This window comes from Scyliorhinus torazame, chromosome 12 (genome assembly GCF_047496885.1).
Source record: "Scyliorhinus torazame isolate Kashiwa2021f chromosome 12, sScyTor2.1, whole genome shotgun sequence".
Lineage (NCBI taxonomy): Eukaryota > Metazoa > Chordata > Chondrichthyes > Carcharhiniformes > Scyliorhinidae > Scyliorhinus > Scyliorhinus torazame.
In genome coordinates this window covers 214,236,409-214,253,023 of record NC_092718.1, presented here as the reverse complement: position 1 = coordinate 214,253,023, position 16,615 = coordinate 214,236,409, and the positions used below count along the sequence as shown (strand labels likewise).

General features: G+C 48.8%; 1 protein-coding gene across 5 annotated transcripts in view; it reads right to left on the bottom strand.

Moving 5' to 3' along the window:
- Nucleotides 1-14,750, bottom strand: part of dhx40 (DEAH (Asp-Glu-Ala-His) box polypeptide 40) — a 53,574-nt gene extending 38,824 nt beyond the window's left edge. For 3 of the 5 annotated variants that reach the window (XR_011933715.1, XR_011933716.1, XM_072469910.1), the window contains exons 1-2: nt 3,759-4,211; nt 1,896-2,041 (exon numbers count right to left, since the gene is read on the bottom strand). Coding sequence is in view for 2 of the 5 variants with exons in the window: in XM_072469910.1 (XP_072326011.1) it covers nt 1,896-2,041; nt 3,759-3,981 (369 nt within the window). In the remaining 3 variants the exon portion in view is untranslated. Of the gene's footprint in view, nt 1-1,895; nt 2,042-3,758; nt 4,212-14,629 lie in introns of those variants that run through there. The other 2 variants (XM_072469911.1, XM_072469912.1) reach the window with 2 other exon arrangements.
- Nucleotides 14,751-16,615: the final 1,865 nt, after the last annotated feature.

The window sequence follows — 16,615 nt, the reverse complement described above, 5'->3', positions numbered from 1 at the left end:
CTCTGAAAACTTCTTATAGAATTCCACCGGGTAGCCGCCAGGCCCCGGGGCCTTGCCCCACTGCATTCCCTCCAGCCCCTTGATTATTTCCTCAATCTCAATTGGGGCTCCCAGCCCCTCCACCAGGTCCTCCTCCACCCTCGGGAACCTCAACTGATCCAGAAATTGCCTCATCCCCTCCACCCCAGCCGGGGGTTCCGACTCATATAATTTCCTGTAAAAGTCCATAAACACCTCGTTCACCCCCGCTGGGTCCAGGACAGTATTACCGTCTCTACTCTTTACTTTACCTATCTCCCTGTACGCCTCTCTTTTCCTGAGCTGGTGCACCAACATTCTGCTTGCCTTTTCCCCGTATTCATAGATCGCCCCCCTTGCCTCCCTCAACTGTTCCACTGCTTTTCCTGTGGTCAACTGCCCAAACTCCACCTGTAACCTCCGCCGCTCCCTCAGTAGCCCCGTGTCCGGGGTCTCCAAGTATCTCCTGTCCACCTGGAGTCTCTCCTCCACTAATCTATCCCTCTCAGCCCATTCCACCTTTTCCCTGTGGGCCATTATCGAGATTAATTCCCCTCTGACTACTGCCTTCAAAGCTTCCCAGACCGTTGCTGCAGAGACCTCTCCCGTATCATTTGTTTCCAGGTAGTTCTGGATGGACTTGTTAACCCGCCCACAGATCGCTTCGTCCGCTAGCAACCCCACATCCAGTCTCCACAGCGGGCGTTGCCCTCTCTCCACATCATAGATCCACCCAGTGCGGGGCCTGATCCGACGCTGCAATTGCCGAAGTTGAAGCGAGAGTATACCTTATGCACATGTGAAAAAAAGGAAAACTCCTTTATCCTCGGCCGTGCAAACCTCCCTGGGTCTACTCCCCCCATCTGTTCCCTTCAATTCCTTTGCGCAGCCGGCCTCTTCCCTGTCCTGGATTTTGACCGATCCAATTCCGGATCACTGACAGTGTTGAAGTCCCCTCCCATGATCAGGTTATGTGATTCTAAGTCTGGGATCTTACCTAACACCCGCCTCATAAATTCCACGTCATCCCAATTCAGAGCATATATGTTCACAAGTACCACTCACACCCCCTCCAGCTTCCCACTCACCATTATGTACCTACCCCCCCCTTGTCTGACACGATTCTCCCTGCCTCGAATGCCACTCGTTTGCTGATCAAAATCGCTCCCCCCCTGGTCTTTGAGTCCAGTCCTGAGTGGAGCACTTGGCTAACCCACCCCTTCCTCAATCTCGTCTGGTCTGTAACCTTTGGGTGTGTCTCTTGTAGCATTGCCACGTCCACCTTCAGTTCCCTTAAATGTGCGAACACGCGAGCCCTCTTGACCGGCCCATTCAGTCCTCTCATGTTCCATGTGATCAGCCTGGGGGGTGCGGGGGGCTTCCAACCCCCCCCCCCCCCCCCGGCCGACTAGCCATCACCATTTTTAGGTCAGCCTCGAGCTCGCGCCCTCCACTTCCTCGAGTCCCCACTCGGGCTGTCCCCTAGTAACAGTTCCCTAGCAACAGCACTAGAAACCCAACCCCCCAAGTCAAGCTCCAGCTTATAGATTCTATTTCTTGGCGCTCATCTGATGATTGCCTCCACTCATCCCCTCAAGAAGAAACATTCTCTCTCGATAAAAACCTTTCAAAATTTCAATGAACCCTGTTAGGTCATCTGTCGGCCTTCTACTTCAAGGGAAAAGAGACCCAGCCTGTTGATCCTGCCCTTATACGTAAACCCACACATTTCTGGTATAGAAACACAAGGCATGGAGCAGGAGTAGGCCAAAAATCTAGTGATCTTTGACCTCTAGCCTGAGCAGCCAACAAGCTCAGTCACTGTCCTTTCACATGGGAAAAGTTAATTAAATCGCCTCCTTCTGGCGACCTCTGACCTCGGAGGTGCGGTCATCAAAGCGAACTTGATATCCCACTTTCTTTCCCAGGGAGCAGTTCATCTCTTCTGCTACCCTCAGAGCCACGGAAATGGCAGCGACCCGGCGTGGCTGTGTGACACCGATCATTCCATGTCTTCCGAGTCCTTGGGGTGAGGGTGGGTGAATCGCAAAAGCAAACCATCAGCTGTGTGCTTGTTAAAAAGAAAACAGAAACATGCTAAACACCGTTTTTCACAGGCTGGCTCTCATGCAACTCCTTGCTCAAGTGACCATTTATTCCACAGCAGCTTAGACTGTGTCACAGCTGTTCAACTGCTGAGGGCGTCACGCCCAAACCAACATATCAGCTGAAGCTCAGTGAATAGCATACAAAGTAGCGGCTGCAGTGCCTAACTGAGTGGTCTATTTGAACATGGAACATACAGTGCAGAAGGAGGCCATTCGGCCCATCAAGTCTGCACCGACCCACTTAAGCCCTCACTTCCACCCTATCCACGTAACCCAATAACCCCATCTAACCTTTTTGGTCACTAAGGGCAATTTATCATGGTCAATCCACCTAACCTGCACGTCTTTGGTCTGTGGGAAGAAACCGGAGCACCTGGAGGAAACCCACGCAGACACGGGGAGAAAGTGCAGACTCCGCACAGACAGTGATCCAGCGGGGAATCGAACCTGGAACCCTGGTGCTGTGAAGCCACAGTGCTAACCACTTGTGCTACCTTGCTTCCGAGTCAAGACATCTTGGGCTCAAGCCCCACTCCAGCGATTTAGCCATGTGATCCCCCAGTGAGGTCGTTTCTTTTTTAAAGTTTAGGGTACCCAATTAATTTTTCCAATTAAGGGGCAACTTGGCGTGGCCGATCCACCTACCCGGCACATCTTTTGGGTTGCGGGGGTGAGACCCACGCAGACACGGGGAGAATGTGCAAACTCCACACGGACAGTGACCCGGGGCTGGGATTCGAACCCGGGTCCTCGGCGCTATAGGCAGCAATCCCAGTGAGGTACTGACGAGGTGCTGCACTGTCAGGGGTATTAAACCATCTGCCCTCTCAGGCGGATGAGGAAATATCCCAAGGCTGCAGCTTCAAAGAAAACCGGGCGTTATCTCTATAGCCATGCCGATAGTTAGCCCTCAATCAAAACTATTACAAATCAAGCCAAGGGCAGCATGGTGGCACAGTGGTTAGCACTACTGCCTCATGGCACCGAGGTCCCAGGTGCAATCCCGGCTCTGGGTCACTGTCCGTGTGGAGTTTGCACATTCTCCCCGTGTTTGCGTGGATTTCGCATATCCCAAAGATGTGCAGGGTAGGTGGATTGGCGACGCTAAATTGCTCCTTAATTGGAAAAAATGAATTGGGTACTCTAAATTTATTTTAAAAAACAAGGCAGACGATCTGATCATTATCACGTTGCTGTTTGTGGGATCTTTACTGTGCGCGAATCCTACATTGCAACAGCGATGATTTCATTGGTTGCACAGCGACTTTGGGATGGCCCAAGGCTGGGAAGGAAAGGTGACTTTATTTTACAGGATGGTCCTGCAATTGAGTTCAGCTCTCCTGTCCCAAGGCGAATACATCTGGGACACAGTTGTTCCCATAACCCGTATCTTTACATTCTGCATCACCCCTGTAATACGCAAGTAACCCCTTTCTGCCATGTTGCAGCTCCCATACCATACCATCCCCCCCCCCCCCCCCCCCCCCCCGCCACACACACACACACACCTCTCAAACCCCCTTCCCCACTCTCTCAGCTCTGTACTCCCCCCATCAGGGTGTCCGGTAATTTCCTCCACAAGTGTTGGTCACCCTGGCAAAAGGCACTATCGAAATGCAAGTCCTTTCTTACCAGCCTGATACAGATACTGCGGTAACTGTGTGGTTTTCCCACTGCCTGTTTCACCAGTCACCAGGAGGAAAGGATGTTCCCTGACTGTCTGGACCAGCCGCTCCCTGTGCTGGTGAATGGGCAGCGACCCCGACCCCGACCCGGATCTGGACCCAGACCTGGACCGCCTCGACGCTGCTTCCTTTGGGGATGGACCCTCTTCTTCCTCGCTCTTCCGGGGCATCCTGCCTCAGTGAGCTTCAGTAAACTCAGAATGGTGGCTCCCTTCTCTCTTTCCCTTCTTCCCTCTCTTCTTCTTCCCTCTCTCTTCTTCTTCTTCCCCCTCTCTTCTTCTTCCCTCCCTTCTTCTTCCCTCTCTCTCTTCTTCTTCTTCTTCTTCTTCCCTCTCTCTTCTTCTTCCCTCTCTCTCTCTTCTTCTTCCCTCCTCCTTCTTCTCCTCCTCACACTCACACTCCTCCTCTGCCCTGCAAGGCGACAAGAAACACCAACATGTCGCACCCTGATGACATCATTGATCCAAAGAGAAATAAAGATTGTAACAAAGGAGAGAGGGGCCACAGAGGAGCTGCTGTCTCACTCTTCCGCCCTCTGGTGCCTCGCTCCAGAACAGCAGCTTCTACTGCTGACACAGGGAACTACCTTCTTCATGAGTTCATCTCCCAGGGAAAGGTACACAGGGGCAAATAACCTTTCCATTTCTCTGCCATCGGCGATAGTCTGATCTTGAGTTTAAGGCGGTCTCCTCTGTATTTAATCTTCTCCTTCCTCTGTCTCGTCTCTCCCTCTGCCGGTTCCAGTTCCTGAGCCACCGGTCCCTTTCCATTGCTTCACCCCCAAGTGAGCATGACTCGCACACCTGGGACTCTCCAGTGAGTGCCAACAGGCAAATTGACGGTGCATATCAACATAGCCAAAGGTGTCTATGTCCTCAGCTGGCATTCACAACCACACAACAATAAGCTTGCATCTTAACAGCTCCTTTAAACTCATAAAACTTGCCAAAGCGCTTCACAACAAAATTTGACAAGTCACATATGAACGTAATCTTGTTAAGTGCAGGATTTGGTCCTATAGCCCCTCAAACCTACTTCGCCATTCATTACGAATCCCACTTTTTGTCCAAATACCCACTTAGTTCCTTTTGTGTCCAAACACTTATTGACCTCAGTCTTTATTATAGAAAGAAAATAAGGATTCGCGTTTATATGTCACCTTTCGTTACATTGCATTTTCTTCTGAAATTAATCCAGTATTTTTATTTTGCCCAGTATGTCCATTCCAAGTGCTGATCCCACTCTGTAAAGCAACCACAGTTCTAAATCAGCCAATTACGGTGTATCCGTGTCTTATTTGCAAAGTTTACTTTGAAGTCGGGATTTTCCATTTCCCGCACCCTCCATGCCTCCAAAATTCGGTACTCCTCTGTCGAAAAGGAGGCCCAAGCCATTGTGGAAGCTGTGCGACATTGGAGGCATTACCTGGCCGGCAGGAGATTCACTCTCCTCACTGACCAACAGTCGGTTGCCTTCATGCTCAATAAATTGATGCACTATCAATTACCACAAAGACGAGAGTAGCGGGATAATCGAGGCTTTATTGAGCAAAGATGTTGTGCCTCCTGTAGCTGCACACCGGCGAGCGCACACATTTATACCCCGCCTACTGGGCGGAGCCAGCAGGCAGGGATTTACCCATGTACCTCTAATATACATGTCTTACCGTAATACATATAATACTGCTAGTGGTGACTACCACACATTAATTTTTTTGTTTGTTTTGAATACATTTGGAGTACCCAATTCATTTTTTCCAATTAAGGGGCAATTTAACGTGGCCAACCTACCTAACCTACACATCTTTGGGTTGTGGGAGTGAAACCCACGCAGACACAGGGAGAACGTGCAAACTCCACACGGACAGTGATCCAGGGCCGGGATTCGAACCCGGGTCCTCAGCGCAGTAGGCAGCAATGCTAACCACTGTGCCGCCATGCTGCCTGCTCAGCTATCTTTTTCATGTCTCAGTGCCCAGAATTGGAAACATAGGGCAGCATGGTGGCGCAGTGGTAGCACTGCAGTCTCACGGCGCCGAGGTCCCAGGTTCGATCCTGGCTCTGGGTCACTGTCCGTGTGGAGTTTGCACATTCTCCCCGTGTTTGTATGGGTTTCGCCCCCACAACCCAAAGATGTGCAGGGTAGGTGGGTTGGCCATGCTAAATTGACCCTTAATTGGAAAAAATGAATTTGGTACTCAAAATTTTTTTTTTTTAAAGTATTGGAAAAATTTCTCAAGGGACAGTCTGGCCAGAACAGTGTCCAGGTTGACCTTTACATCCCTCAGGACAAACTCGGTGAAGCTCCACCCTAAGAGTAGTATCACACTGACAGGGACTGCACTTGGCCAAACTGGCCCAGAGTACAATTTGAATCAGTGTTGGTTGGCATTCACAGATCTGAGTTCAAGCCGCACTTTCAGAGACTTGCTCTCCAGGCCGACACTCCCAGTGCAGTACTGAGGGAGAGCTGCAGGGGGCGCAGTATTTTGGAAGCGATTTTAAAGCAAAGCTCCAGCTGCCTTCTCAGGCAGGCTTAAAAGATCCCATGACCCTATTTAAAGAAGAGCTGGGAGGTTCTCCCTGATGGCTTAATCAATATGTATCCCTAATCAATATCCTAAAAACAGGTGATCTGGCATTGTCATACTGATGTTTGTTGTAACTTAATATGTGCAAATTGGCTCCTGTGTTTTCTACATTACAACAGTAATTATACTTTGAGAGTACATGACTTTGAAGTACTTTGCAGCATCTTCAGGTTATGAAAGGTGCTCTATAAATGTAGTACGCCCCCCCCCATCTACATCTCTTCGAAGTGGAGATGGTCGATAGCTTTAAGTTCCTGGGGGTCACCATCACCAACAGTCTGTCCTGGTCCACTCACGTTGATGCAACAGCCAAGAAAGCCCAACAACGTCTCTACTTCCGACAGAAGCTAAAGAAATTTGGCATGTCTGCATCGACTCTCACAAATTTCTACAGATGTGCCATAGAGAGCATCCTACCCTGCTGCATCACAGCTTGGTATGGAAACTGCTCGGTCCAAGATCGCAGGAAACTGCAGAGTGTGGTGAACTCAGCCCAACGCATCACACAAGCTTGCCACCCCCACATTAATTCTGTCTACACCTCCCGCTGCCTCGGCAAGGCAGACAGCATTGTCAGAGACCCCTCCCTCCCAGGCTTTGCCTTCTTCCAGACCCTTCCATCAGGCAGAAGTCTGAAGACCCACACATTGGCGACGCTAATTTTTAAAAAAATAATTGGGTACTCTAAATATATTTTAAAAAGGATTGGAAAATTTACTGCAGCCATTCTTATATTAATTCAGGAATGTACTTGCTGGCTTTGTTTGCATTTCCTTTGGTCTTATTCTGCAGTTCAGTGCTTTTTCCTTTGTCTTATTTTCATTGTTTTCTGCATATTTAAATCTTTCTGAGCTCTATCATCTTTCTCCAGACCAGATCACGGCTCTGGGTCACTGTCCGTGTGGAGTTTGCACATTCTCCCCGTGTTTGCGTGGGTTTCGCCCCCACAACCCAAAGATGTGTAGGGTAGGTGGATTGAACATGCTAAATTGCCCCTTAATTGGAAAAAATCAATTGGGGTATTCTAAATTTATAAACAAAACAAAAAAAAAATTTAAATCTTTCTCCAGACCATATTGTGCTTGCAGCCAGTGTGTGCTTTTCCTTTGTCCTTTTTTCAGCAACTTTCTCTCAGCTCTGAACCTTTCTGTGTTCCTGGCTGCTGAGCACCCTCTCTGCATCATTTCCAGGGTTCTGCACTTCCTGACACCATGTTTCATGTCTAAAGACAAGTCTTCTCCAGTGTGTTCCCAGTGAGGGGTCTTTATTGTACTGCTCTTAAGATGTCTGCTTCCAGAGGCAGCCTCATGGCATAATCATATGACTACAGAAAGCCAGATATTTCAATCAGATTGGTTAAATTTCAAAACCCAAACAGAGAGGGCACAGAGATTTATCAGAATGGTACCAGGGATGAGGGAGTTCAGTGAATGTAGAAGGACTGGAGAAACATGGATTGTCTTCCTCAGAGCAAAGCGAGTTAAGAAAAGATTTAATAGAGGTGTACAAAATGATGAAGGGCTAAGGTAAATAAAGAGAAAGAGTTTCCAGGGCTGATAAGCAGAGACTTAAAACACTTGACAAATAAACCAGGGGGCAAATTGAGGAGATTTTGTTTGCAACGCATTAAAAACTTGAAAGCGTTGCCTGAGAGAGCATTGGAAGAAAATTCGATAAGTTATTATCAAAAGGGAATGGGATAAATACTTGAAAAGAAAAATTTTGCACGGCTGTAGGGAAGGAGTAGGGCAAGTAGGGCTAATTGGGGCAGCACGGTGGCACAGTGGTTAGCATTGCTGCCTACGGCGCTGAGGACCCGGGTTCGAATCCCAGCCCTGGGTCACTGTCCGTGTGGAGTTTGCACATTCTCCCCGTGTCTGCGTGGGTTTCACCCCCCACAACCCAAAAAGATGTGCAGGGTAGGTGGATTGGCCACGCTAAATTGCCTCTTAATTGGAAAAAATAATTGGGTACTCTAAATTTATTTAAAAAAAACAAAAAGTAGAGCTAATTGGATAGCTCTTTCAAAGAGCTAGCACAGACACAATGGGCCGAATGGCTCCCATCTGCACCATAAGATTCTATGATTCTCGAGCCTGCGACCCAAGTTGCTACTCAGTGAGTCATCATAGCCCACAACCACACAGCGAGAGCGGAGATATTGTAATTCTGTAGCTGTCCATCAGAGGTCGCCGGTTGTCTACGAGATGGGAAAAGGTACAAAACAGTGTTGAGGTCAATTGGTTTCATGGAAGAGGTCAGTTCAGGTGACAATTACTGACAATTAATAGCCAATTACTGCATTTTAGACCACTTCAATGAATCATGGTTCCCTTCAAAGGTGAGGGAGGTGATTTCTAAGAAACAAGATGTTTTCCAACTTTGGGAGATCCAAAACTGTGGGGACAGAAATTTAAAACTGGAGACCGATTGTGCAGGAGAGAGATTAGGAAGTAAGGTTTCACGTAAAGGGGGAGTGGAAATGTGGTATTCGCTCCCCTAAATGGGTGCAAATGCTTGGGGACGCTTGAAACTTTCAAGACTGATTTTTATTGATAGGTTATCGATAATTGATATAGTGTCAAGGAATATGGGTGGGCAAATGGAGCTCAGATACTGACTGGGCATGATATGATTCAATGGCGGAGCAGGTTCGAGGGGCTGAACGGCCTCCTTCTGTTCCTATTGTGACAGATGTCCGTCCCAGCCTCGGAGGCAAGGGTGTAGCCCCAAAAGACTCAGACCCTCGTCTAAACCAGGGATTTGATTTTATGGGGATATTTCTGAGTTAATTTTCCCCTTTAATTTTATTTCGCCCCTGGGTAATGTCTCAGGAATGAGGTGAAAAGTATTACACAGTGACATAATCTAGGCCGGAAAACCGGCCTAGGTTTTGGGGCAGCACAATAGCATTGTGGATAGCACAATTGCTTCACAGCTCCAGGGTCCCAGGTTCGATTCCGGCTTGGTTCACTGTCTGTGCGGAGTCTGCACGTTCTCCCCGTGTCTGTGTGGGTTTCCTCCGGGTGCTCCAGTTTCCTCCCACAGTCCAAAGATATGCAGGTTAGGTGGATTGGCCATGATAAATTACCCTTAGTGTCCAAAATTGCCCTTAGTGTTGGGTGGGATTACTGGGTTATGGGGATAGGGTGGAGGTGTTGACCTTGGGTAGGGTGCTCATTCTAAGAGCCGTCGTACACTCGATGGGCCGAATGGCCTCCTTCTGCACTGTAAATTCTATGATACTCTATAAAACAGCCAACTTATGCACAGCAAGAATCCACAAACAACAATGTCATCATTTTTTTTTTAAATTTAAGAGTACCCAATTCATTTTTTCCAATTAAGGGGCAACTTAGCATGGCCAATCCACCTAACCTGCACATTTTTGTGTTGTGGGGGCAAAACCCACGCAAACTCCACACGGACAGTGACCCAGAGCTGGGATCGAACCTGGGACCTCGGCGCCGTGAGACTGCAGTGCTACGACTGCACCACCATGCTGCCCTCACAACAATGTCATGGTGGGGGGGGTGGTATTGTCACTGGGTACTCCAGAGACCCAGAGGAATGCTCTGGAAACTCAGGTTCGAATCCCACCACAGCAGATGATGACATTTGAATTCAATAAAACTCTGGAATTAAAAATCTAATGATGACCATGAAACCATTGTCGATTGTCATAAAAACAACATTGAGTTTTAGGGAAGGAAATCTGCCATTCTTACCTGGTCTGGCCTACTTGTGACTCCTTAATAATAATTGCTGATTGTCACAAGTAGGCTTCAATGAAGTTACTGTGAAAAGCCCCTAGTTGCCACATTCTGGCATCTGTTCGGGGAGGACCGTACGGGAATTGAACCCGCGCTGCTGGTCTTGTGCTGCATTACAAGCCAGCTGTTTAGCCCACTGTGCTAAACCAGCCCCAAGGCCCAAAGGTCCCAAGGCTCCAGGCCCATAGCAATATGATTGACTCTTAACTGCCCCCTCAAGGACAATTAGGCATGTGGAATACTGGGACATCCAACAACACACTCATTCTATGAATTTAAGAAAATATAAAAAGAGGAAATGCTGGAAAACTCGGCAGGTCTGGCAGCATCCGCAGACAGAGAAACGGGGTTAATCTTTCCAGTCCACAAGCTATATTGTCCCAGTGACCTCCATACCCTCCTCCAAGCTGAGAACCGGCAGCACCTGATCTGATTGGATCAACAACAACTTGCATTTATATAGCACATAGTAAAATATTCCAAGATGTTTCACAGGAAAGTAATCCGGAAGACAAGTAAGGAGATAGTGGGCCAGGCGGGCAAAATCCAATTGGACAAAGGGTTGGGCTTTTAAGAGCTTCTGAAAGGATGAGCGACAGATAGACAGACAGAGAGATAGACCGACAGAGAGATAGACAGAGAGATAGAGAGACAGAGAGAGATAGAGAGACAGAGATAGAGAGGCAGACAGAGAGATAGACAGACAGAGAGATAGACAGAGAGATAGAGAGACAGAGAGAGATAGAGAGACAGAGATAGAGAGGCAGACAGAGAGATAGAGAGACAGAGAGATAGACAGAGAGATAGAGAGACAGAGAGATAGACAGAGAGACAGAGATAGATAGAGAGACAGAGAGATAGACAGAGAGATAGAGAGACAGAGAGATACAGAGACAGAGAGAGATAGAGAGGCAGACAGAGAGATAGAGAGACAGAGAGATAGACAGAGAGATAGAGAGACAGAGATAGACTGAGAGATAGAGAGACAGAGATAGAGAGGCAGACAGAGAGATAGAGAGACAGAGATAGAGAGACAGACAGAGAGATAGAGAGACAGAGATAGAGAGATAGACAGAGAGCTAGAGAGACAGAGAGATAGACAGAGAGATAGAGAGACAGAGAGATAGACAGAGAGACAAAGAGATAGAGAGACATATAGACAGACAGATAGAGAGATAGAGAGACTTTTGAGAGGCACATTGAGAGGCAGATAGAGAGACAGAGGTTTGGGGAGAGAATACAGAGATTAGGAGCTCAGCACTGTTGTGTCTGGTGAAACCAGGAACAAGCAAGAATGGAAGCATCGCGGAGACCTTTGAGGATATGAGGCACACAACAGGAAGCCATAAGGAGACATTAGGAGAGATGACCAAATGCAATGGAGGGAGCTTTTCAGGAGCTTTTCAGCTGTTAAGGAGTGTCTTAAAGGAGGAATGTGAGGGAGAGGTGGAGAACTTGAGTGTGAGATTCCCAGTCTGATAGGCTGCCTGTGCTGCTGTGGGTCAGCACCTTACTGGGCAGTGCATTCACTTCCTGAGCCACTGTGAGCACCTCCAAAGAGCAGCTGCCTGCCTCCGTTTTGATGTACATTCAGATTGTCACTGTCTGTACCTAATCCACTCCAATAACCCTGGCCCACACACGGACTGTTTAGCCCATCTCTCCCCCTTAGCCATCGCAAGGTAAACAAGTCATTTTTACTGATAATCCCCTCCTGTTGTAACCCCCTTTTTTCACCATCCTTCACGTATTGGCTTAACACTTCTGTTCTAAGTTCCTGTTGCTGTTCCCATATTAACACCTTGTGGTTTCTCCCAGAGAGCTCTCAGAACCCCTCACATGCACCGTGAGATACCTGCACGCACAGGGATCATTGTTATGTCAAAAAGTGGCTCTTTTAAATTGCATAAGTATCAATCCGGGCACCAGAGATGGAAGAGGGGACAATTTAAACCTCTGTGGGTCCACCTCTGTGTCAGAAGGTTGGTAGTAGGTTCAAACCCCACTCCAGCGACTCCAGTCACATAAACTGGGCTGAAAAACAGCCTAGTGGGCAAGGGCCTAGCAGATGGAGTTCAATGTTGATAAATGTGAGGTCATCCATTTTGGTAGGAATATCAGCAAAATGGACTATTATTTAAATGGTAAAAAATTGCAGCAGGCTGCTATGCAGAGGGACCTGGGTGTCCTGTTGCTTCACAGCGCCAGGGTCCCGCGTTCGATTCCCGCTTGGGTCACTGTCTGTGCGGAGTCTGCACATTCTCTCCGTGTCTGCGTGGGTTTCCTCCGGGTGCTCCGGTTTCCTCCCACAAGTCCCGAAAGACATGCTTGTTAGGTGTATTGGACATTCTGAATTCTCCCTCAGTGTACCCGAACAGGTGCCAGAATGTGGCGACTAGGGGATTCTCACAGTAACTTCATTGCAGTGTTGATGTAAGCCGACTTGTGACAATAATAAAGATTATTATGATTATTATTGTGCATGGATTGCAAAAAGTTGGTTTGCAGGTGCAGCAGGTAATTAAGAAGGCAAATGGAATTTTGTCCTTCATTGCTAGAGGGATGGAGTTTAAAAACAGGGTGGTTATGTTGCAGCTGTATAGGGTGCTGGTGAGGCCACACTTGGAGTACTGTGCACAGTTTTGGTCTCCTTACTTGTGAAAGGATGTACTGGAACTGGAAGGTGTGCAGAGGAGATTCACTCGGTTAATTCCGGAGTTGAGGGGATTAGCTTATGAGGAGGGACTAAGTAGACTGGGACTGTACTCATTGGAATTTAGAAGAATGATGGGGGATCTTATAGAAACATATAACATTTTGAAGGGAATAGATAGGATAGAAGCAGGGAGATTGTTTCCACTGGCGGATGAAACTAGAACTAGGGGGCATAGCCTCAAAATAAGGGGGAGCAGATTTAGGACTGAGTTGAGGAGGAACTCCTTCACCCAAAGGGTTGTGAATCTGTGGAATTCCCTGCCCGGTGAAGCAGTTGAGGCTACCTCGTCGAATGTTTTTTAAGGCAAAGAGGGATAGATTTTTGAACAGTAAAGGAATAAAGGGTTATGGTGAACGGGTGGGTAAGTGGAGCTGAGTCCACAAAAAGATCAGCCATGATCTTATTTGACTGGTGGAGCAGGCCCGAGGGGCCAAATGGCCTACTCCTGCTCCGAGTTCTTTTTTAAAATAAATTTAGAGTACCCAATTCATTTTTTCCAATTAAGGTGTAATTTAGCGCGGCCAATCCATCTACCCTGCACATCTTTTTGTGTTGTGGGGGCGAAACCCACGCAGACACGGTGAGAATGTGCAAACTCCACACGGAGAGTGACCCGGGGCCGGGATCGAACCTGGGACCTCGGCGCCGTGAGGCAGCAGTGCTAACCGCCGTCCTGCTCCTAGTTCTTATGTTCTCAATTTGCACACATCACGATCCCACAAACAACAAATCCACAAGGCCGAAAAATCTGATCCAACAATGTGGCTGGAGAGGTAAACATTGGCCGGGACACAAGGGGGAGAACCCACCCTGCCCTTCTTCGGAATATTGTTACATCTATCGGAGTGGGCAGATGGGGACATTCTCGCAATGCCTCATCTCAAAAGAGCGTGCAGCGCTCCCTCAAAAGTTGCACCCCATTGTAACGTGGGGGCTCAAACCTACAGCCAGGAGACAGGCAGCGGGAGAGGGCGTCTAGCGTGAGCTAGGCTGGTATTTCTGTCCAGCAACGCAGATCGTCTCCAGGGTTAAAAAAAAACACAGCGAGGTTACAGAAATTAATAAATGAGCTTCAGGGTAAACATTATCCCGCTGTCAGTTGGGTAAAGCAGCTGCAAGCGCATAAATAAATAATATCACATCTCGCTTCCCAGTTATTTGTTCAGGATTGAAAGCTCATTGGCTGACTGGGGTTGCTTCGCTTGGGTGAAAGTGCAATTTAATCAAGTAATGGACCAGGCGCACAGCCAGAGTCACAGTGAGGCAACGTCAAAAGCCGGCCTGGATCCGTATCATAACCTGACCTGGGTTCTCACTGCGAGCTGTTTTGCATCCACATTATCGCCTAGCTTGAGGCAAGCAATTTCCTACAAACAGCATTTTCTGTTGCAAAATATTTGTAAAATACCTGAAAGAACATTACAAACATTTAAAAGTGGTCACCCAAAGTGCAACAGCATTCAAGTTCCGTACCAGCCTCCCCGAACAGGTGCCGGAATGTGGCGACGAGGGGCTTTTCACAGTAACTTAATTTGACGCCTACTTGTGACAATAAGCGATTTTCATTTTATTTCTACATATATCACGTTGCTCTCCGAGGCACTTCAATACAGTCAAAGGAACATTACAGGCATTACAAAATGGCCTTTATAAATGGTGCAATGGTATTTAGGTTGTCTACACAGATCAAGTTAGCACTCTGAGGGTTTCAATACAATTATGACCCATGTTATACTCACTGTATATTCCATTGTGAGTTACACAGCCCTTCGGTTCACTATAGCTGAAAGGTTTAGATAGAGACCTTCCCCCATTGGGCCTCTGTGGCAACTGCACCAAACTTTAGTGCCTCCCTCAGCACGTAGTCCTGAGCTTTGGAATGTTCCAGTCTGCAGCACTCAGTAGAGGATAACTCTTGCGCCAGAAGACCAACAGGTTTCGGGCGGTCCAAAGGTGTCTTTCACTGAGTTGATGATCCTCCAGCAACAGCTGATGTCCAACTCGGCGCGCATTCCTGGGAGCACAGAGTCCTGCTTCACGGAGCTGCTCAGGGTGAACCTCGACAAAAAACACCTCTCTCCAGACCTTCTTTGCAAAGGAACCACCCCTATAAACAGCACTGAGATAATGTGATAAGCCCTAGTCCGGAAACTTGTGCCCCTATTTCAGGTTGCTATTCCAGTGCAATGCTGAGGGAGTTCTGCTTTGTCAGAGATTCTGTCTTTCAGATGAGTTGTTGAATCGAGACCCCCCCGGGGGTTCCGGCTCAACATCTACCTTCTGATGAATGTAGAAATTGCAGATATATTGTATTTGGTGCGGTAAAGGTTAAAAACCTGGGGTTAGTGTGTGTGACTGCTGCAGTCATGGTTTTAAAGATCCTGGTTTGAAGGACAGCTGAGGGCTGGAACTCCTCGGTCGGCGGGATTCTCATTTCCCGCTGGGAGAGCAACACACCAGCAGGTGTCACGGAAAATCCCATTGACAAGCGGCGGGAAGGTAGAATCCCCCTACCAGCGAACAGCGTGTGGCTGAGGAAAAGGCGGCGGGGGGCAGGAGAATGTTTACCAGGCTTTTTGCAGAGGTGCAATTAAAGCATCTTAAAAATTTGTTTTAATGGACTTTTGTTTATATTCAGAGGGCTCCCTGGGGAGTAGATCATTAGAGACTTTGGGTGGGATTCTCCACTCCCGCGCTGAAGTGGCCGCGCCGTCGTGAACGCCGTCGAGGTTCACGACGGCGCGAAACGGCCCCGATCCCGACCGATTCAGGCCCTGACAATGGGCCAGGATCGGGGCCGCGTCATCTACACGCGCCAGGCCTTGTCGCCCGTGTAAAGGCGGCGCCGCATAGATGACGCGGCCGGCGCCGCTTAACAGGCGTCATCCGTGCATGCGTGGTTGCCGTCCTCTCCGAGTCCGCCCCGCAAGAAGATGGCGGACGGATCTTGCGGGGCCACGGAAGGAAGGAGGTCCTCCTTCAGAGAGGACGGCCCGACGATCGGTGGGCACCGATCGCGGGCCACCCCACATTTGAGGTACCCCCCGGTTCAGGATCCCCCCTCGCCCCCCACAGGCCGCCCCCCCCCCAGCGTTCATGCACCGTTCACGACGGCAGCGACCAGGTATGGACGGCGCCGGGGGGAACCCGCCGTTTTGGCCTGGCCGCTCGGCCCATCCGGGCCTCAGAATCGCGGGGGTGCCGGAGAATTGCCATTTTGGGTGTCTCCGGCGATTCTCCGGCCTGCGGCCCGCGAAACTCGACCGGCCTGTTCCCGCCGCTTGGGAGAATCGCGGGAGGGCGTCGGACCGGCGTCCCGGGAAATTTTGGCGGCCCAGGCGATTCTCCCAACCGGCGCGGGAGTGGAGAATCTCGCCCTTTGTGTTCAGCTTTATACGGTGATGTAGTTACTGGGAGGAGGCAGGGGCTGAAGCAGTGTATGTGCTGTGTGTGTGTGTCTTTGTGTGAGTGTGTGTGCGACTGTGAGTGTGAGTGAGTGAGTGACTGAGTGTGTGTGTATGAGTGTGAGTTAGTATGTGTGAGAGTGAGTGTGTGTGTGAGTATGTGTGAGTGAGTGTGTGAATGTGTGAGTGTGTGTAAATGTGTGAGTGTGTGTGTGTCAATGTGTGTGTGAGTATGTGTGAGCGTGTGTGTATGTGTGAGTGTGTGTGTGAGTGTGTGTGAATGTGTGAGTGTGTGAGTGTGTGTACATGTGTGAGTGTGTG